The sequence below is a fragment of the Hemiscyllium ocellatum genome, chromosome 24, assembly GCF_020745735.1.
Source record: "Hemiscyllium ocellatum isolate sHemOce1 chromosome 24, sHemOce1.pat.X.cur, whole genome shotgun sequence".
Classification (NCBI taxonomy): Eukaryota; Metazoa; Chordata; class Chondrichthyes; order Orectolobiformes; family Hemiscylliidae; genus Hemiscyllium; species Hemiscyllium ocellatum.
The window spans coordinates 31,014,757-31,036,572 of record NC_083424.1 but is presented as its reverse complement, the minus strand read 5'-3'; the positions used below and the strand labels follow the sequence as shown (position 1 = coordinate 31,036,572).

At 43.4% G+C, this 21,816-nt stretch overlaps 1 protein-coding gene across 2 annotated transcripts in view; it reads left to right on the top strand.

The window, feature by feature from the left end:
• The window catches only part of glt1d1 (glycosyltransferase 1 domain containing 1), a 98,516-nt gene that overhangs the window by 3,467 nt on the left and 73,233 nt on the right, over positions 1 to 21,816 (top strand). For both annotated transcript variants that reach the window (XM_060843669.1, XM_060843668.1), the window contains exons 2-3: positions 11,966 to 12,114; positions 20,039 to 20,144. In XM_060843669.1, coding sequence (XP_060699652.1) covers positions 11,966 to 12,114; positions 20,039 to 20,144 — 255 coding nt within the window. The remainder of the gene's footprint in view (positions 1 to 11,965; positions 12,115 to 20,038; positions 20,145 to 21,816) is intronic.

Genomic DNA, 21,816 nt, shown 5'->3' with positions numbered 1-21,816 from the left:
TGAGATATTTGTATCATCGAAAGTCACAGGTGAGGTGCTGGAAGACTGGAGGTTGGCAAACGTGGTGCCACTGTTTGCCAGGGGACTATAGACCAGTGAGCCTGACCTCAGTGGTGGTCAAGTTGTTTGAGGGAATTTTGAGGGACAGGATGTACATGTATTTGGAAAGGCAAGAACTGATTTGGGATAGTCAACATGGCTTTGTGTGTGGGGAATCATATCTCACAAATTTGATTGAGGTTTTGAAGAAGTAACAGCGAAGATTGATGAGGGCAGAGCAGTAGATATGATCTATGTGGACTTCAGTAAGGCCTTCGACAAGGTTCCCATGAGAGGCTGATTAGCAAGGTTAGATCTCACGGAATACAGGGAGAACCAGCCATTTAGATATAGAACTGGCTCAAAGGTAGAAGACAGAGGGTGGTGGTGGAGGGTTATTTTTCAGACTGGAGGCCTGTGACCAATGGAGTGCCACAAGGATCGGTGCTGGGTCCTCTACTTTTTATCATTTACATAAATGATTTGGATGCGAGCATAAGGGGTACAGTTAGTAAGTTTGCAGATGACACCAAAATTGGAGATGTAGTGGACAGCGAAGAAGGTGACCTGAGATGGGTCAGATGGGCCAATGGGCTGAGAAGTGGCAGATGGAGTTTAATTCGGATAAATGTGAGGTGCTGCATTTTGGGAAAGCAAATCTTAGCAGGACTTAGACACTTAATGGTAAGATCCTAGAGAGTGTTGCTGAACAAAGAGACCTTGGAGTGCAGGTTCATAGCTCCTTGAAAGTGGAGTCACAGGTAAATAGGATAGTGAAGAAGGCATTTGGTATGCTTTCTTTTATAGGTCAGATTATTGAGTACAGGAGTTGGGAGGTCATGTTGCGACTGTACAGGACATTGGTTAGGCCACTGAAGGAATATTGTGTGCAATTCTGGTCTCCTTCTTATCGGAAAGATGTTATAGAGTCATAGAGATGTACAGCATAGAAACATACCATTCGGCCCAATCCAATGTTGTGAAACTTGAAAGGGTTCAGAAAAGATTTACAAGGACATTGCCAGGGTTGGAGGATTTGAGCTATAGGGAGAGGCTGAACAGGCTGGAGCTGTTTTCCTTGGAGCGTTGGAGGCTGAGGGCTGACCTTATAGAGGTATACACAATTATGAGGGTCATGGATAGGATAAATAGACAAAAGTCTTTTTCCTGGGGTCAGGGAGTCCAGAACGAGAGGGCATAGGTTTAGGGTGAGAGGGGAAAGATATAAAAGAGACCTAAGGGGCAATGTTTTCACTCAGAGGGTGGTACGTGTATGGAATGAGCTGCCAGAGGATGTGGTGGAGGCTGGTACAATTGCCTCATTTTAAGAGGCATTTGGATGGGTATAAGAATAGGAAGGGTTTGGAGGGATATGGGCCGGGTGCTGGTAGGTGGGACTACATTGGGTTGGTATATCTGGTCGGCATAGACAGGTTGGACCGAAGGGTCTGTTTCCATGCTGTACATCTCTGTGACTCTGATATATCGCATAGTAAAAGAACAACTGATATGTTCTGTATCCTATGATCCTGCCCCACAATGAAGGAGGAGCTCTCCGAAAGCATGTGCTTCCAAATAAACGTGTTGGACAATAATATGGTGTTGTGTGATTTTTAACCCTTTACAGGAGACTATTTCTGATCACTTCCTTAAATATTACCACTTGCATCATATGACCAATCCCAACTAACTTGCCTGATGAATGATCCCATGATTTTGAACCACGCAACCCTGTACAGATGTTTTAAGTTCTTTTGAGATGTCACTGTCAGATTTTCTTCTAGTTAAATGTTGGGAGAGCAAAGGCTATTGTCATTCAAATCCCAAGCCTTGTTATTATCTTTCCAACAGTGCAGTGCACCTGCAATATTCCTATTCTGACAGTTCAACATGCCAATATACTGCACTTCTGACACTTCTGAGGGAGCACTAATGCTCCCTCAGTACACCCGTCTGACAGTATGGCACTCACTTAGTATTACATTACTGATCAGGAAGGGCAAGGAATAATTAAGTATGTTTGTCAGTCATGTTGGATGGGGCATTTGTGATTTTCATTACAGCTGACCAAATTGCAAACCTGACCTGATTAAAGATATCAGGTGTTAAGGATTCACTTGGACTAGAGTGGCAACAATACATTCATATACTCTGGAGAGGAAAGGCAAGATGAGGACGAATTAGTAGTTCACCCTGAGAGAAATGTTTGTTCATTTGAAGACTGGTAATGTCAGTAAATTTAAATAAAAGGTAGAACTTTCAATTGTATAGCAGCTTTCATAACCTCAAGACAATTCATCTCAACCTTCAAGTCCTACCATTAAAGTAGCAAGTCTTAAGGCTATTCAGTTCACTCAATACAGTGGAGGCTTTGGGCCTCCATGTGGTTTTTCTGCTGATGAATTGAAGAACAAACCACGTTGCAGACTAAGCTATCCCACTAAAGGTACAATCCTGGCATCTACCCAGGAAAATGCAATTTGTTCAGCTGTATCTTGTCTGCAAATAACGGGACAAATACAATTCAGACAATTATCATCCCATCAATCTATTTTCCATCATTAAAACTTTGTTCGATGCCATCAACAGTGCTATCACATGGCACTTATCAGTAACTTGAATACTGAAGCCTGACTTGGGTTCTGTTAGGACTACTCTACTCCAAACCTCAGTATAAATTTGGTTATTTTTGAAGCTACTTTTACATTCTCACTAACCTGTTTGTAAGACAATACAGTCATGGTAATATTGCCTTCTATTTATGTTCACATATATGGTATTTGGACTTGTAGAGTAGTGGAAATAAAAGTATTTTGTATTGTTTGGATCAACCAATTTGGAGACAAATTCCCATCTTCAAATTGAGGATGCCATCCATTGTGATTAATGGCACAGACTTTGAATAGATCTAGCAACTCCAGACCAAGCATCCACAAGGCACTTTGGGTAATTAGCACCAGAAGAATTATAATCAAATATAACCTGTAACATCAGGGCCTGGCATATCCCCCACTCTGCCATTACCATCAAGTCAAGGGATCAACCCAAGTTCAATGAACAGTGCAAGAGAACAAGCCAGGAGCAACACTGAGGAAAGCTGAAAATGAGGTGTCAGCCTGATGAAGCTAAACACTGGACCTGCGTGCCAAACAGCATGTTGGTGATCAATGACAACGCTGGGTCAAAATCCTGCAACTTTCACCGTAATGGCATTTTGGATCTACCCACACCTCATGACTGCAGTGGTTCAAGAAATCAGCTCAACACCACCTTCTCAAGGGCAATAAGGATTGGACAATAACTGCTGGCTCAGCCAGTGATTTCAACATACTCCAAAGATATAGCTAAGTGATTCTGCAAGCATTGGATCAGATCTAAGCTTGCAGTCTTGCCATACCCAGAAATGATTGGCAGTCAGCAATTAAAGAAATCACTGGATGAGGAAGCCCCACATAAGTCCCCATGTTCAATGATGGGGTGAGTTCATTAGTGCAAAAGCTAAGAATGAAGCATTTTCAACAATCAATCTCAGTCCCCACCTGAAGTCCCCAGCATCAAAGATGCCAGTCATCAGGCAATTCAATTTGCTGACCTGTTATCGAGAGCTTACTGAAGCAACAGGAAACTGTCAAGTTTATGGGTCCTGATGACATTCCAGCAATAGTACCCTACCTGGGGAGGAATGGAGAATAGAGAGTCCAAGACCAATCCAGGAGCTGAGTTACAGCCAACACGGGAGCAGAGCATGCGTGGGCCAAGTGGCAGAAGTGAGTTGCAGCTAGAGCATGCATGGGCCGGGCTGGAGCCAAGGTCACAGCAGGAGCAGAGTGTGTGCATAGGCCAAGTTGGAGGCCAAGTCACGGCTAAAGGAGGAGCATACCGTGCGCGGGCAAGGTGCCGGAAGTAGCAGAGTGTGCACAGGCCGGGCTGGAAAGCGAGCCACGGCCAGAACAGGAGCAGAGTGTGCGCGGGGCGGGCTGGAAAGCGAGTCACTGCAGGAGCAGAGTGTGCACAGGCCGGGCTGGAAAGCGAGTCACGGCCAGAACAGGAGCAGAGTGTGCGCGGGGCGGGCTGGAAAGTGAGTCACTGCAGGAGCAGAGTGTGCACAGGCCGGGTTGGAAAGCGAGTCATGGTCAGAACAGGAGCAGAGTGTGTGAGGGCTGAGCTGGAAGCGAGTCATGTCTGGAGCAGGAGCAGGGCACACACAGGCCGAGTGCCAGAAGCAGGTCACAGCTGGAGAGGGAGCAGAGTGTGCACAGGCCAAGCTGGAATTGAATTGCACCTGGAGTGAGAACAGAACATGCACAGGCTGAGCTGGGAGCTGAGTCATGGCCAGGGTGGGAGCTGCGCGTTTGCGGGCCAAGCTGGGTGCCAAGTTGCAGCTAGTGCGGGGGCAGAGTGTGTGTGGGCTGAGTTGGGAGCAGAGCATGTGTGAGCTGAGCTGGGAGTGGAGCTTGTGTGGGCTGAGCTGAGAGCAGAGTGTGTGAGGGCTGAGCTGAGAGCAGAGCGCGTGTGGGCTGAGCTGAGAGCAGAGCGCGTGTGGGCTGAGCTGGGAGCAGAGCGCATGTGGGCTGGGCTGGGAGCAGAGCGTGTGTGAGCTGGGCTGGGAACAGAGTGTGTGAGGGCTGAGCTGAGAGCAGAGCGCATGTGGGCTGAGCTGAGAGCAGAGCGCGTGTGGGCTGAGCTGGGAGCAGAGCGCATGTGGGCTGGGCTGGGAGCAGAGCGCATGTGGGCTGGGCTGGGAGCAGAGAGTGTGTGGGCTGGGCTGGGAGCAGAGTGTGTGTGGGCTGGGCTGGGAGCAGAGTGTGTGTGGGCTGGGCTGGGAGCAGAGCGTGTGTGGGCTGGGCTGGGAGCAGAGCGTGTGTGGGCTGAGCTGAGAGCAGAGTGTGTGAGGGCTGACCTGGGAACAGAGCATGTGTGGGCTGAGCTGGGCACATAGTGTGTGTGGGCTGAGCTGGAGCATAGCATTTGTGGGCTGAGCTGGGTGCAGAGCGCATGTGGGCTGAGCTGGGCGCAGAGCATGTGTGGGCTGAGCTGGGAGCAGAGCGTATATGGGCTTAGCTGGGAGAAGAGCGTGTGTGGTCTGACCTGGGAGCAGAGTGTGTATGGGCTGACCTGGGAGCAGAGTGTGTGTGGCCTGACCTGGGAGCAGAGTGTCTATGGGCTGACCTGGGAGCAGAGCGTGTATGGACTGAGCTGGGAGCAGACTCATGGCTGGTGGGGGAGCAGCCAACTTGAGAACAGAGCAAGCCCAGGTCAGCTGGAGGGGTGTTGGAGGTGCAAGTCCTGGGCAGAGGCCAGAACATGAATGCAGCAAGGGCTCATGTTACCTCATGTTCTGAAGCCTAGCGAGCACTGACTCAGTGACAAAGGACTGTAACTCAAGTATTTAAAAGATACTTTTTATTCTCATTCTTGACTTTTTAATGGACTGTATTACCATGCTGGTCTTTTTTACCCCTATTCAGTTCTTTAACAACACTTAAAATATCTGTACCTCTGCGCCTATGCCTAAAATGGCGCTGAGAGGTGAAATTACAAACATTTTACTGCACTCATTCGAGTGCACATGACAGTGAAGTCAATTCTATTCTAGTATGTAGACTTATGCTGCAGAATTGCTGTGTCTCCAGCCAACCTATTCAGTACAACTAAAGTATTGGTATCTACCTGACAATCTGAAGAGTTGCTGAGGTATGTACTGTAAACAATGAAGAAGGTCAAACCCACCTATCTGATCAGCTCTCCATCGGTCTAGCCTAGGTTGTTTGTAAAGAAATGTAAGGGTAATCAACAGTGCCATCAAGCACTATTAATCTGCTGCCACTCAGTTTGGATTCTGCCAGAGGTACTCAGTTTGTGACATCATTACAGCCTTGGTCAAAATGTGAACAAAAGGGCTGAACTCTAGGGATGAGGTGAGACGGTATGCTTTTGTCATCAAGGCTATATTTGACCAAATGTGGTAGGAAAGATCCCTAGCAAAACTGGAGTCAATCGGAATCAATCCTCTGATTCTGTGTCATACCTTGCACAAAAAAAGATGGTTGTAGTCATTGAAGGTCAGTCATCTTCACTCCAGGCCACCTGTGCAGGTTTTCCTCAATGTAATGTTCTAGGCCCAACCATCCTCAGCTGTTTCCACAATTACCTTCTCGCCATTATAATGTCAGAAGTGGGGATGTTGACAGATGATTGCACAATGTTCAGCACCATTCATGACTTCTCAGATACTGAGCAGTCCATGTCCAAACAAGGAAAAAACCTGAACAATATCCAGGTTTGGGCTAAAAAGTGGCAAATAACATTTGTGTCAGACAAGTGCCAGGCAATAACCATCTCCAACAAGTGAATCTGACCAAGTACCCTTGACATTCAACGGCATTGCCATTACTGAATCCCCTGCTGTTAACATCTTGGAGATTGCCATTGACCAGAAACTATTTGGATTAGCTATTTACATACTGTTAGATATCATATTTTCAATGAGAGTCCAAGTCGTGAGGTGATTTCAGGTGACCTTTATTTGTAATTTAGAGCTCAGATAGAGCAAACCGCAAAAAGGCAATAAAGGCACACAAAAAAAAGCATCTTAACTTATACAACTTAAAATCAGTATGCACACGTCCCCGTTTGATTATTATTAGTCAGCGGAGCCAGGTTGTCCGTCTGTAATTGGCTCTCAGTTTGCTAATCACCAAGATGGACAGAGTTTCTTATCTTTCTGCACCATGTTAATTGCCAATTAATTAGATCAGGAAGTTTTAAATTGCTCATTACATGGAATACCAAAGATGCAATGATAGGGCGGGGGGGGGGGAGTTTTTACTGTATGAAACTGGTTTGAATTTTTTTGTGTGTTTTTAATATATTTTACATTGATTAAATAATTCAAGAGAAACGACTAATTCTGCAAACTTGACTTGTTAGCTGCAATGTACAGTGCTGCTATTGTTATCAAATGTTACGCGTTATCATCTATGTCCTTGCAAGAATGATTGTACATTCAGCAACCTTGAGAAATTTTACTGTCGGCATTATTGGCGACCCTAGGAGCCATTTTGTGCTACTCAATTATAGACAGCCCTAACACATATTGTGGTGACAAGAGGTCAAGGGCTAAGTAACTCACCTGACTCTTCAAAGTCAGTCCACCATCTACAAGGAACAAGTCAGGAGTGTAATGGAATAGTCCCCCTTTGCTTGGGTGAGTGCCGCTCCAATGACACTCGAGAAGCTTGACAATGTCTCGAATAAGCAGCCTGCTTGATTGGCACTACATCCGTAAATGTTCATTCTCTCTATCACTGACACACAGTAGAACCAACTTTTACAATCTTGAAGATGCACTGCAAAGATTCATAAAGGCTCATTAGAGAGCACTTTCCAAACCCACAACTACTATCATCTAGAAGGACAGTGTCAGCAGATGCATGTGAATGCCATAAACTGCAGTTTTCCTCGAAGTCACTCATCATCCTGATTTGGAACTATATCGCAATTCCTTCAGTTGGAGCAAAGCCCTAGAACTCCCTTCCTAATAGCCCTGCAAGTGTACTTACAGCAAGTGGACAGCAATAATTTAAGAAGATAGGTCATCATGAGCTTCACCAAGGTAAAAACAATGACTGCTGATGCTGGAAACCAGATTCTGGATTAGTGGTGCTGGAAGAGCACAGCAGTTCAGGAAGCATCCGAAGAGCAGTGGGACTAGGGATGAGCTATAAATTTTGTGAGAAGATTTGTAGCTCGGGTGTTCCTTGTAGTGGTTCTGTTCACCGAGCTGGGAATTTGTGTTGCAGACGTTTCGTCCTGTGTCATCCTCAGTGCTTGGGAGCCTCCTGTGAAACGCTTGTGTGTTGTTTCCTCCGGCATTTATAGTGGTTTGTCTCTGTTGCTTCTGGTTGTCAGTTCCAGCTGTCCGCTGCAGTGGCCGGTATATTGGGTCTAGGTCGATGTGTTTGTTGCTCGAATCTGTGGATGAGTGCCATGCCTCTAGGAATTCCCTGGCTGTTCTCTGTTTGGCTTGTCCTATAATAGTAGTGTTGTCCCAGTCAAAGTCATGTTGCTTGTCATCTGCGTGTGTGGCTACTAAGGATAGCTGGTCATGTCGTTTTGTGGCTAGTTGGTGTTCATGGATGCGGATCGTTAGTTGTCTTCCTGTTTGTCCCATGTAGTGTTTTGTGCAGTCCTTGCATGGGATTTTGTACACTACATTGGTTTTGCTCATGCTGGGTATTAGGTCCTTCGTCCTGGTGAGTTGTTGTCTGAGAGTGGCTGTTGGTTTGTGTGCTGTTATGAGTCCTAGTGGTCATAGCAGTCTGGCTGAAATGTTCTTGATGTATAGTAACGTGGCTAGTCCTTTGGGTTGTGGCATATCCTCAGAGAACAGCCAGGGAATTCCTAGAGGCATGGCACTCATCCACAGATTCTATCAACAAACATATCGACCTGGACCCAATATACCGGCTACTGCAGCGGACAGCTGGAACTGACAACTGGAAGCAACAGAGACAAACCACTATAACTGCCGGAGGAAACAACACACAAGCGTTTCACAGAAGGCTCCCAATCACTGAGGATGATAGGGGACGAAACATCTGCAACACAAATTCCCAGCTCAGCGAACAGAACCACAACAATGAGCAATAAATACTGGCCCAGCCAGCGACACTCACATTCCAAGAAGGGGTAATGAAGAAAATCACGTTCATTTGGAAGTAATTCATTACCTAAGTGACTTCTAGTTTTCAGACTTAGCTGAATGTTCTTTTGTTGACAGGTTTGAAACTATTATGACTTCTTTGCAGTCACTCTGTCATATCCACCCTTGTAGTCTCCCTTCCTCTCGCTCTCTCTAACCCCCAAGAGCCTCCTTCCTAGCTTGCAACCTCACTTTCTCTCCCACACCCTCCTTTTCATCCTCCATCTGTTTCTTGCACCATTCCCCCACTGCATCTCCCAGTCTCTCCTAAACCCCAACTCCTGCAGCTTACCCTTCTTTCTCAGCCCAATGAAGCTTACCTCTCTCTCTCCCAGTCTTTTGGCAGCTTCCACCTTTCCCCTGTTGGGATCCATTATTAAGGTTAGGTAGTGTAAGAAACTTTATTGTTAGGTAGTGCTCACGTAAGGTAGTATTAGCAAGTCTGGAACTTGTTAGCTTCACTAGACAACAGTAAGCCATTATGTTACACTAAGAACAGACTGAAAAGCTGATGGCATAGCCTGAAGAGGCCCCAGGGAGGGTGAGAGATAACAGGACATTGGAGCCGTGTCTAAATGCACGTAGCTCAAACTGAGGTAATAGAATGTTATCAGGTGAGGACCAATGACATACCAAAATTCTGCATTTTACCAAATAAGGATGTAACTCTGGAATGTGAGAGAACAAAAGGATAGACAAATTAAAAATATAGTCAGAACGCGCCTTCTCCAGTGAGCTAGACACCTCACTGTACTGTGTACGATTCTCTCTCATTAAACCTGTTTATACTTTTAATCAGACCCGGTGTCTCTCTCCTCCAAACGAACACGGGGACAGGAGTCCTGTCCCAACACCCCCCCAACCATCTTGTTTCCCATCCTTCCCAATCACATTGTGACACCTTGTCTCTCCTTAGCAACATATGTAGCCTCCCTCTTTCAGTGATCATGAAATCTGAGAGAGAGCAAACAGGATGCTGCAAGTGATGGCTCCCTTCCTGGTCCCTTGGCAAAACAATGGCTGTTTCCTGGACTTTGCCTGCTCTCTGCTCTCAGAAGCCACTGATCTAGATACCTGGAGACAGACTTTGTTTTGGTCTTCTTCCCTCAGACCTCAAACCCTGTTCCTCATTCTCAGCACCACAGCTCCCACCTCCAGACATTAGCCTCCCCACACTTGCCACACTGCTCGGGATTCTATTTTTTTTCATTCTTCTCCACCTTCCGCTCTGGGCCTTAATTCCCCAGCCCAGAACACAACCCCACCTGCACTAACCCCTGGCAACTGCTGGCACTAACTAATCTAGGTACCTGCTCCATTCATAGACATTTGTAGTAAACCTACCAGCAGCAAGCCTGGGAGAGAACCAGCCTAAAATTGGAGAAGTGTCTCCTCACTATTTCCTTCCATTCAAATGACAGGAGTGACTTTTCTCCTATTTGTTCTAATTGATAGGGGATATTCCAGGATGATTTAGGTCTTTTAGAGTAGACTCACCCGCTGCCTCCATTAGTTTGACTGTTAGTTTGAGCGTGGATAAAAAACCTGAGTTCAGGAGGTACAATGACAGTGGTAACAAAGCAACGTTTTACCAAGTTTAGAATCAAGGACCCCTGTTAAAGTTTATGTCAATCAGGGTTCAATGGAAAACTCTTAACTGGTTTGGAGTCATACGTGGGACCAAGGGAATTTGGTGCCACGTATGACGTTTGTATTTAGATTAGATTAGATTACTTACAGTGTGGAAGCAGGCCCTTTGCCCAACAAGTCCACACTGACCCTCCGAAGTGCAACCCAACCAGACCCATTCCCCTACATTTACCCCTGCACCTAACACTACGGGCAATTTAGCATGGCCAATTCACCTAACCTGCATATTTTTGGACTGTGGGAGGAAACCGGAGCACCCGAAGGAAACCCACGCAGACACGGGGACAATGTGCAAACTCCACACAATCAGTCGCCTGAGGCGGGAATTTCTTAGAACCCAATCACCTCAGCTCCAGGACAACATGACAGGAGTAATATCTTGTGCCCAACCACCTTCTATTGCTTCATCAATTACCTTGCCTCAATTATTATTTTGAAGTGGAGATTTTGCTGATGATTGCACGGTCCTCAGCTATGAAGCACAACATGTCCACAACATGTCATGGACAACATTTGAGTTTGGATTGATAAGTAGCAAGTAATGATCATCTCACAAGTGTCACGCAGTCCTCATATCCAATAAGAAAAGGTTGAATTATCTCTTAACTTTCGATAACTTCCATCGTTTATTCCTCCATTTTCAGCATTATGTTTGGCAGTGGGGATATGGTTTAGCATTGACCAGAGACGTTGCTGAACCAACCACAGAAATATTGTAGTGACTCAAACTGGTTAGAAGATAGGAATTCTGCAGAGACTGCTTCCCTTTCTTACTCCTCAAATATTTCCAACACCTATAAAGCAAATGTCGAGAGCTTGATGGTGCAGGGTTCATAAACCTTTGTGACCTAATTTTCTGTAATGAAAGTAATTACCTAATTCGGAATGTTATTTTTGTTTTACATTGTTTGAAACTTACTGGTGCAGACCAATATATCTGTCAGGATAGGGAATTGTCTTCAACAAAAAGAGTAAAAGGTGAAGTTGCCATAGTCCTAGCGGACCATAAGGCTGTTAGCACACGAGAGAGAGATGACTGGTGGTGGTTTAACCTGAGGGTTACCACATTCTCAGGCGAGGTTGAGAATGAAGGTCTATCATGGTAACCTCATCAGGTGCGATGAATTCATCCCATGCATTATATTGCAAACCAGCTGCCTAGGTAACTGATCCCCTCAACCACGTTATGTAATTAATCAGAGACAAAAAAAAAATGCACGTGAAAGGTCAGTCCATAAAGGGAAATGGTTAATCAAAAACCAGGAAATTAATTAAATAAAAAGCTGAAAGTAACAGTCAGAAAATAGACCTGAAAAGGAAATGTGAACCAAAAAGCAGGTAAACAGAAAACTAAAACCTGCAAAAGTTAATAAATGGTGGAAAAAAGAAAGTCTGAAATGAGAAATGGTTTACCAAAAAGCAGAAAAATGATAAAACAAAGCATACAGTAAATGAATGTCCTGAGATTTTCTTGATATTTTATAATCTGATACGTTCTTTGCATTAGTAGACATAGTCTTAACGCTTGATAGAATTAAAGTTTTATTTTTATTTTATCTTTCTTGCCTGTAGCAAATATATACAAAGTAGTGGCCACATATGCATTCTGAATGATATTGCCGAATTTAAATCACCTTCACAAGTTTCCGACTTAATCAATGAACAGAAATTTGAAGCAGTAATGACAATCCATCTCTACAAAGGAGGAAGATTACTGTTAGGTAAGGTAAATTTTTTTGAAACAGATCCTAGGTGAGGCAAAAAGAATTGAAAAAAATCACTGAGTGATAAAATGGTTATTATGTATAAACACCAATCATATTCAATAATGGAAAAGTAAATTTGTTTGAGTTTAATCTAAAAGAAGTAGATATTGCAAAAGCAAGTCAGAAGTAAACAAGGCTACATTAATATATCTGATCCTCCTCTTATGACATTTTTTCAAGGTGCAGTGTTTGAACTTAGACTTGCTCTTTTTCATAGTTCATGTATTTAACTAATTTTGTCCCAATAATGGTTACTGTTATCAGCTTCTTAATATACTGACCAAATCATCTAGCTCAATGGAAAATTTCTGCTTATCAACTTTCTCTGAAATAAGAGCAGGTCTACATTAAAAGATGCAAAGCCTATTGAACATAGAGCAGTGGCTGAACCTGGACTTAATTTATGAATTGGCAGCAAAGCAGTGTTAATATGTTTTATGATATTTACATCAATTCTGATGATATCTTGAATGTGCATTCAGTACTTATGTTGTGAATATATAAGTATGGTTCCATCCAGATTAGGCCACACTCGTTCTTGTGTATGTACAACATATTATGTTGTTCACAGAATCACAGTTATTATGATGCAGTAGGAGGCCATTTGGCCCACTCTGCTTGCGCTAACTCTATTCTTCACTACTTATCTCCTGCCTTATCCCCATACCCCTGCACACTATTACTATCCAAATAACCATCCAATGCCCCCCTTGAATGTCTCAACTGTACCATTTCCAGGCAGTCCATTTCATACTTTAACAGTTTGCAGTATTGGGTAATGTGTTGGAGTCACAACACATTTTATTCATTTGCACAGCACTTCAAATGTGTACCCTCTTGTTCTTGTTTCATTTACAAGCAGAAACAACTTCACCCTATCTACTCAGCTCCACCAACTTATGAGTTTGAAAACCTCAATCAAATCTTACCTCAATCAAATTCTGCTGTCCAGGAGAATCAGTCCTAACTTCTATAGGTTTCTAATATCTGGAACCATTCTTGTAAATCATTTCTTTCTCTATCCAATGCATTTGTCTCTTTCCTATAATGCTGCATTTACAACTGTACCCAGTATTCCAGCTGAGTTCTAACAAATGTCCTATTCAAGTTCAACATCATCTCTTTGCTCTCTTACTCTATGCCTTTATTAATAAAGCTGAGAACACATGTTCTTTCCATGTGTCCTACAAGCTTCAGTGGACTGTGTACATATACATACATCCTCTCCATTACTTTTGGAATTTTATCTCCTATTTTTTATTTTGTTTCAGTGTTCAACAAAACAAAACGCAAAATGGAATAAATTTTGAGAACTTTTAACAAAGGCCTAGAGGAAGAAATTCTAAATGAAATGTTTCTGAGTGAGTTTTGAGAAGATTTGAAGCTCAGTTTGAGGTTCTAGATGTAGGTTTGCTTGCTGAGCTGGAAGGTTCATTTCCAGACGTTTCATCACCCTACTAGGTAACATCTTCAGTGGGCCTCAGGCGAAGCACTGCTGATGATTCCTGCTTTCTATGTTTGGGGTTTTTTGGGGTGGTGATGTCATTTCCTGTGGTGAAATCACTTCCTGTTCTTTTTCTCAGGGGGTGGTAGATGTGGTCTAACTCGATGTCTAACTCTACCACCCCCGAGAAAAAGAACAGGAAGTGACTTCACCACAGGACGTGACATCACCATAGGAAATGACATCACCGACCTAAAGAAACCCGAAAATATAAATAGAAAGCAGGAATTTCAGCAGTACTTTGCCTGAGGCCCACTGAAGATGTTACCTAGTAGGGTGACAAAATGTCTGGAAATGAACCTTCCAACTCAGCGAGCAAACCTACATCCAGAAATATTTGAGCTAAAGAACTTTTTTTTTCTCTGAAAACTCGGTTATTAATGTATACATGGGCAGCATGGTGACTCAGTGGTTAGCACTGTTGCCTCACAGTGCCAGGGACCTGGTTTCAATTCCAGCCATGGGTGTCTGTCTGTATGGGTTTTTTCCAGGTGCTCCAGATTCCTCCCACAGTCTAAAGATGTGCAGGATTGGTGAAGTAGCCATGCTAAATTGCCCATAGTGTTCAGCGATTTTTAGGTTAGGTGCATTAATCAGGAGAAATGTAAAGTAATAGGGTAGGGGAATGGGTCTGGGTGGGATACTATTTGGAGGGTTGGTGTGGAATTGTTGAACCAAAAGGCCTGTTTCCACGCTGTAGGAATTCTATGATTCTATGATGAAAATAAAGGCAATTGCATTTGATTTTTTTCTAAATTTATCAAACAGTACATCATACAGTTAACAGTAAACAGAAAGTAGCAGTTTGCCAAAAAAAGACACTATATACAGGGGAAAGGGCAGCAAAGCCAAACCCCAAACCCCAAACTCCACCGTTCAAACAGTTTTCAGGGAGATAAGGACAAAACTCAAATCCCACTTCCATTCATCACAAAGATAACAGTAACAAACACAGACAAGACAGTGCAATCAAATGTGAAACAGGGCAGAGAACACAGACCCAATATAGCTGAAAAAAGACACCTGACATCAGTCCACACCACATACTGCTCAGACCGTCCTAGGTTAACCTTTCTGCAGGACAGTTAGCTTTCCTGTCTCTGGCTACGCTGCGTACTGACCAACCCTCCCCAGGCCTGCTTTCCTTCAGGCTAGTCATCAACACCCCAGCTCTCAATCGCCCCACATACTGAGCGGACTACCCCAGGCAGCTTTCCTACGAGCTGGTTGTTGGCCTGTCGGTGTCAGGCCACCCTGCGTACTGACTGACCCTCCCCAGCTCGCTTTCCTCCAGGACGGACGTCAGCCATCGGCTCCCAGTTACCCCGCGTACTAACCAAACCACCCCTGGACTGCTTTCCTACAGTCAGGCTGTCGGCCTTCCAGTAACCGGCCACCCCGCGTACTGACTGACCCTTTCTCCTGGCCAGCATTCCTATGGACCGGCCATTGCCTGTCCGGCTCCCAGCCTCCATGCGTGCTGACTGATCCTCCCCCGGTCGGCCTTCCCACAGGCTGACAATTGCATTTGATTGGTAAGGCCTGTATAAACTAGCTGTAAGGCTAACTGACTTCAATGTATGTTTGTAACCAGGAATGTACCAATTGGAATTCTCATAGTGTTTTATTCTGTGAATAATGGAGAGTATTTTCATGTTTTCATATTCAGTGATCCAGGGAGCAGTGTAATGCAATTTTGAGCCGGTTTGTTTTCAGAATATCAGCTCTTGCCATGTGATAGAAGGAACAAGTTCCCTGTACCTGATAATGATATAGGCCTGTTCAAGCAGACTTTGTTTGTGGAAGATATAGAGAATCTGGAAAAATTTCCGACACTGGGTTAATTCCTATCTTATGTGAAATGCCCATGGAGCTGGATATTTTCAATTTAGGAATAAGGTAGGTTGTGTGGATAATTGATTGAAGCATATGAAATGCTAAACGGACTAGACTGTGGACATTTGGTCAGATTATTTGGATTAGGTAAATTATTGAAGATGAAGAGATCCATACAATTACATAACAATGGAATCAGGTTAGGTGCTCAATAATTTCCTTTTCGAACAGCCAAGTTTCTGGTATTGAGACTGGCTTCAATGCAATGAGGGTTATGTCAATAGGGGACTATTTAGTCTGAGGTACAGATAGATGTTTCTGTGGCCAGCAGCAAAAATCGGAATGGTGTGTTGCTTCCCTGCTGCCAGGATCAAGGATGTGTCAGAGAGAGTGCAGAATGTTCTCAATGGGGAGAGGAGCCAGCAGGAGGTCATTGCACAAACTGGAATCAATGACATAGGAAGGGAAAAGGTTCAGATTCTGAAGGTAGAATACAGAGAGTTAGGCAGGATTTTAAAAAGGAGGTCCTTGTGAGTAGGAATATCTGGATTACTCCCGGTGCTACGAGCTAGTGAGGGTAGGAATAGGAGGATAGAGCAGATGAATGCATGGCTGAGGAGCTGGTGTATGGGGGAAGGATTCACGTTTTTGGATCATTGGAATCTCTTCTGGGGTAGAAGTGACCTGAAGATGGATTGCACCTGAATTGGAAGGGGATTAATTGGCAGGGAGATTTGCTAGAGCTGCTCAGGAGGATTTTAAACTAGTAAGATGGGGTGGAGGGGGGTGCGGTGCGGTGGGGGGATTTAGGTCATGGTGGTGATGGGACCCACGGAAATACTGAGGGATCAGTCTGAAACTGATACTGTTGAGAACAGAAGCAAGCCAAACAGACAGGGTAGGCAGCGATAAAGCAGAGAACAAGGCAGGACTGATGAATTAAATTGCATTTATTTCAATGCAAGAGGCCTATCAGGGAAGGAAGATGAACTCAGGGACTGGGATATCGTAGCAATTACAGAAACATGGCTCAGGGATGGGCACGACTGGCAGTTAATGTTCCAGGATACAAATGCTACAGGAAGGATAGAAAGGGAGGCGAGAGAGGAGGGGGAGTGGCGTTTTTCATAAGGGATAGCGTTACAGCTGTGCTGAGGGAGGATATTTCTGGAAATACATTCAGGGAAGCTATTTGGGTGGAACTGAGAAATAAGAAAGGAATGATCACCTTATTGGGACTGTATTATAGACCCCCTAATGGTCAGAGGGAAATTGAGAAACAAATATGTAAGGAGATCTAAGTTATCTGTAAGAATAACAGGGTGGTTATGGTAGGGGATTTTAACTTTCCAAACATAGACTGGGTTTGCCATAGTGTTAAGTGTTTAGACGGAGAGGAATTTCTTAAGTGTGTACAAGAAAATTTCCTGATTCAGTATGTGGGTGTACCTGCTAGAGAAAGTGCAAAACCTGACCTAGGAAATAAAGCAGGGCTGGTGACTGAGGGTAAAACTATTAATTTTAAAATAGAGATGGAAAAAAAAGACCAGATTTAAAAGTTGAAGTTCTAAATTGGAGAAAGTCCAATTTTGAGGGTATTAGGCAAGAACTTTCAAAAGCTGATTTAGGGCAGATATTCGCAGGTAAAGGGATGGCTGGAAAATGCGAAGCCTTCAGAAATGAGATAATGAAAGTGCAGAGACAGTATATTCCAGTCATGGTGAAAGGAAAGGCTGGTAGGTATAGGGAATGCTGGATGACTAAAGAAATTGAAGATTTGGTTAAGGAAAAGAAGGAAGCATATGTAAGTATAGACAGGATAGATTGAGTGAATCCTTAGAAGAGTATAAAGGCAGTTGGAGTATACTTAAGAGGGAATGAGGAGGGCAAAAAGGGGACATAAGATTGCTTTGGCAAATAGAGTTAAGGAGAATCCAAAGGGTTTTTACAAATACATTAAGAACAAAAGGTAACTAGGGAGAGAATAGGGCCCCAAAGATCAGCAAAGCGGCCTTTGTGTGAAGCTACAGGAGATGAGAAGATACTAAATGAGTGTTTACTGTAGAGAAGGACATGGAGGATACAGAATGTAGGGAAATAGATGGTAGCATCTTGAAAAGTGTCCATATTACAGAGGAGGAAGTTCTGGATGTTTTCAAATTCATAAAAGTGGATAAATCCCCAGGACCTGATCAGGTGTACCCTAGAACTCTGTGGGCCTCGATAGTCACAGGTGAGGTGCCGGAAGAGTGGAGGTTGGCTAATGTGCTGCTACTATTTAAGAAAGGTGGTAGGGACAAGCCAGGGAACTATAGACCAGTGAGCCTGACGTCGGTAGTGGGCAAGTTATTAGAGGGAATCCTGAGGGACTGGATGTACATGTATTGGGAAAGGCAAGAACCGATTAGGGATAGTCAACATGGCTTTGTGTGTGAGGAATCACGTCTCACAAACTTGATTGAATTTTTTGATGAAGTAACAAAGAGGATTGATGAGGGCAGAGCAGTAGATGTGATCTATATGGACTTCAGTAAGGCGTTTGACCTGGTTCCCCATGGGAGACTGGTTAGCAAGGTTGGATCTCATTGAATAAAGGGAGAACTAGCCATTTGGATACAGAACTGGCTCAAAGGTAGAAGGCAGAGGGTGGTGAGGGAGCGTTGTTCTTCAGACTGTGACCAGTGGAGTGCCACAAGGATCAGTGCTGGGTCCACTACTTTTCGTCATTTATATAAATGATTTGGATGAGAGCATAAGAGGCATGGTTAGTAAGTTTGCAGATGACACCACAATTGGAGGTGTAGTGGACAGCGAAGAAGGTGACCTGAGATTACAACAGGATCTTGATCAGATGGGCCATTGGACTGAGGAATGGCAGATGGAGTTTAATTTAGATAATGTGAGGTGCTGCATTTTGGAAAAGCAAATCTTAGCAGGACTTATACACTTAATTAGATTAGATTTCCTCCAGTGTGGAAACAGGCCCAACCAGTCCACATCGACCCTCTGAAGAGTAACCCACCCAGACTCACCTTCCTCTGACTAATGCACCTAACACAATGGGCAATTTGCCATGGCCAATTCACCTGACCTGCATGTCTTTGGACTGTGGGAAGAAACTGGAGTACCCGGAGGAAACCCACGCAGACACGGGGAGAATGTGTAAACTCCACACAGACAGTTGCCCAAGGCTGGGATCGAACCTGAGACCATGGTGCTGTGAGGCAGCAGCACTAACCACTGAGCCACCAAGGTCCTAGGGAGTATTGCTTAAAAGTAGAGTCACAGGTAGATAGAATAGTTGAAGAAGGCGTTTGGTCTGCTTTCCTTTATTGGTCAGAGTACTGAGTACAGGAGTTGGGAGGTCATGTTGCGGCTGTACAGAACATTGGTTAGGCCACTGTTGGAATATTGCATGCAATTCTGGTCTCCTTCCTATCAAAAGGATATTGTGAAACTCAAAAGGGTTCAGGAAAGATTTACAAGGATGTTAGCAGGGTTGGAGGATTTGAGCTATAGGGAGAGGTCTGATAGGCTGGGGCTGTTTTCCCTGGAGCATCAGAGGCTGAGGGGTGACCTTATAGAGTTTTATAAAATCATGAGGGGCATGCATCGGGTAAATAGACAAGGTCTTTTTTGGGGTGGGGGAGTCCAGAACTAGAGAGATATATCCTGTGGCAGTTGTCTCCTGGCAATCATATTGTCATCAGTTAGGCTGGATTTTTTTTAAGGCTTTCTCTTCCTCTCACAGGAAATTGCTGGTGAGGGAAATATGGTGGTCAAGACTCCACTACAATCCCTCTGCTATGTTTGGAAGAAAGATTGAAATTATGTTCTAGTGAATTAAAAAATATTGTAGCCATTGTCCATTCTTTTGAATAATGTCTTTGTATCTATATGATTCTAATTATGCCCCATTTTGGGATGAGCAGAACAGGAATGCTTTAAGCAATCATTTTACAGATTAATCATCATTATCTGCTGCATAAAACACAGAATGCCATTTACCTCTTTAGTACCTGTGTTCTCATCTTTCAAAGATCTTTGCACCAAATTACCTGGGGTGAAGACCTGTTCCAACATTTTAACAGGATTTTCTAACTTCACCAGAGCTCCAGTACTTTCTTTTTGTCCCACTGCTTTTCTTAACTTGTTCTGCCATGTACCCAAATCAAGAAACCTCAATTTGATCAATAATGTGATAATCTTATATATGCCAGCTTCATGGCATTTTTTCTTTTCCTTCTAAGTTAAGTATGGAGTATTCACAGTTTTCAAAAATGGTTATTTTCCTTGCTGCTCCTCCTCCTTTTTCTACTTCCCCCTTTCTTTCCTCCCACTATCTCTCTCCCTTTCTATTTCAACCCCATCCTCCTCACGCTATTCCTCTCATCTTGAAATGGTGTCAAAGTGAATAATGTTTATCAATGTAAGCAGCTGAAATCAGCTTTTCACTTTTTGTATGTTCTGATATAGAGAAGTAAGTCAGTTGTTGAAGGAAATGATATTGCAGATATGTAAAGTTACCAATTCTTTTAGACAGTAATGTTCCATATGGAGTTATATTTGGTGGAACAGACATTAATGAAGATATCCAAGATGAAAAGAAGTGTGAAGTCATGGAGACTGTACTGCAGAAATCTAGGTAACAGCAAGCATGTATCTTATTTTCTCCTGTGGTGGAGGGAATTGGGGACAACTGTTTAACTATTGCATCAATAAATCTGAAATAATAGCAGTAAGATGGCCTGCAGAAGTGTAGTGTAAATTTTATTTTGTCATTTGGGAGTCAGTCTTGAATGCTTCTTTGTTCCTGCATGTACATATCTGATGATCATGCTCCTTTGTGCTCAGAGTGAACAACAGTGCCCCTAGAGAGCCAAACATTTCCCGTTTCAGATAATCAGTGATGGTGTCAAGTTTTCCCAAGCCAGGAATTGCACGACTAGCTGCATAGGACTCTGTCCAAACAACTTACTCAGTTGCGTTCCCAGTTACATTAGCAAATGAATCTTCCAAGCTTTTAGCCACACCTTCTGAACGAACACAGCAAACTTAACCAGAAATTGTACCAAACCAAGAATCTAGTGAAAATTAGAAACTTGAAGATGTTATTCATGAAGTAATAGAATACAAATTAATGAGACTTAAAGTTGACAGATCTGGGCCTGATGAGCCATTTTGTAAGGTTTTAAGAGAGATAGCTCAGAAATAATGTATGCTGGAAGTATCCCCATGGATTGGTAGACAGCAAATGTAATCTAATTTGAAAGAAAGGAGGGAAAAAGAACCATGGTACTACAAGCCTGTTACATTAGTAATTAAAAAGGTGTTAAATTAACTATTAAGAGCATGGTAAAAGAGCACTTAGAGAATTAAAATAAGCAGAACCAACATGAATTCATGGAAAGGAAATCACATTTAAAAACATCTGATAGAGACCTTTCAAGTTGAAATGAGCAGCATAGAAGAGGGGAAACAAATGGATGTGGAGCATTTGGATTTTCAAAAAACGTTCTACAAAAAACTAACATGTGTCTGATCAGCTAAATGGCAACTTCCAGGATCATAATGGATCCATGGCATGTAATAAGATGCCAGTAAAGTGGCTATTACACAAAATTGCAACAAATTTATTTGACAATAATACACTCGCGTGGATTAAGGATCATTTAGTGGATGGAAAACAGAACAGGAAAAATAAGTCATTTTCAGGTTGTAACTAGGAGAGTAATGTAAGACTAAGCAGGTGGGCCCAAACTATTTACAATCTCTAAGGTGAGGGTACTAAGAATCTGAGATTGCTTATGATACAAAGTTAGATGGTACCGTAAGCTATTGGGAGGATATATAGAGACTACAAAAGGATATAGGCAGTGAGTGGGCAGGGACATTGTAGATAAAATACTACACAGGGAGGCATGAAATTATCCACCTTGAAGGAAAATTAGAAAAGCAGATTTTTTTCCAATGGTGATAAACTGGGCAATGTCAGTATTCAGGCCCCAATGTCAGTATTCATACACAATCACAGAAAGTTAATTGACATTTTCGTGAGACATGAACTTAACCCATTTTGGACTCCTGTGAAACTCCATTTCCTAATAGACCATGAGTTTTGCTCATATGCAGAGCAACCATTTCTGTGCCTGAAGGAGTCAGCTATTTAAAAAGCATGAGAAAAGACCTTGCACAATGTTTAGCGTTCTGCAAGGGACATCCCAGGCCTACAAGATCAGAGACCAATGGGAGAGACCACTGAGAGAAGACCAGAGAAACTTGGCCAATATGGCTTGGAGCTGCAGTTAGCATGCTTG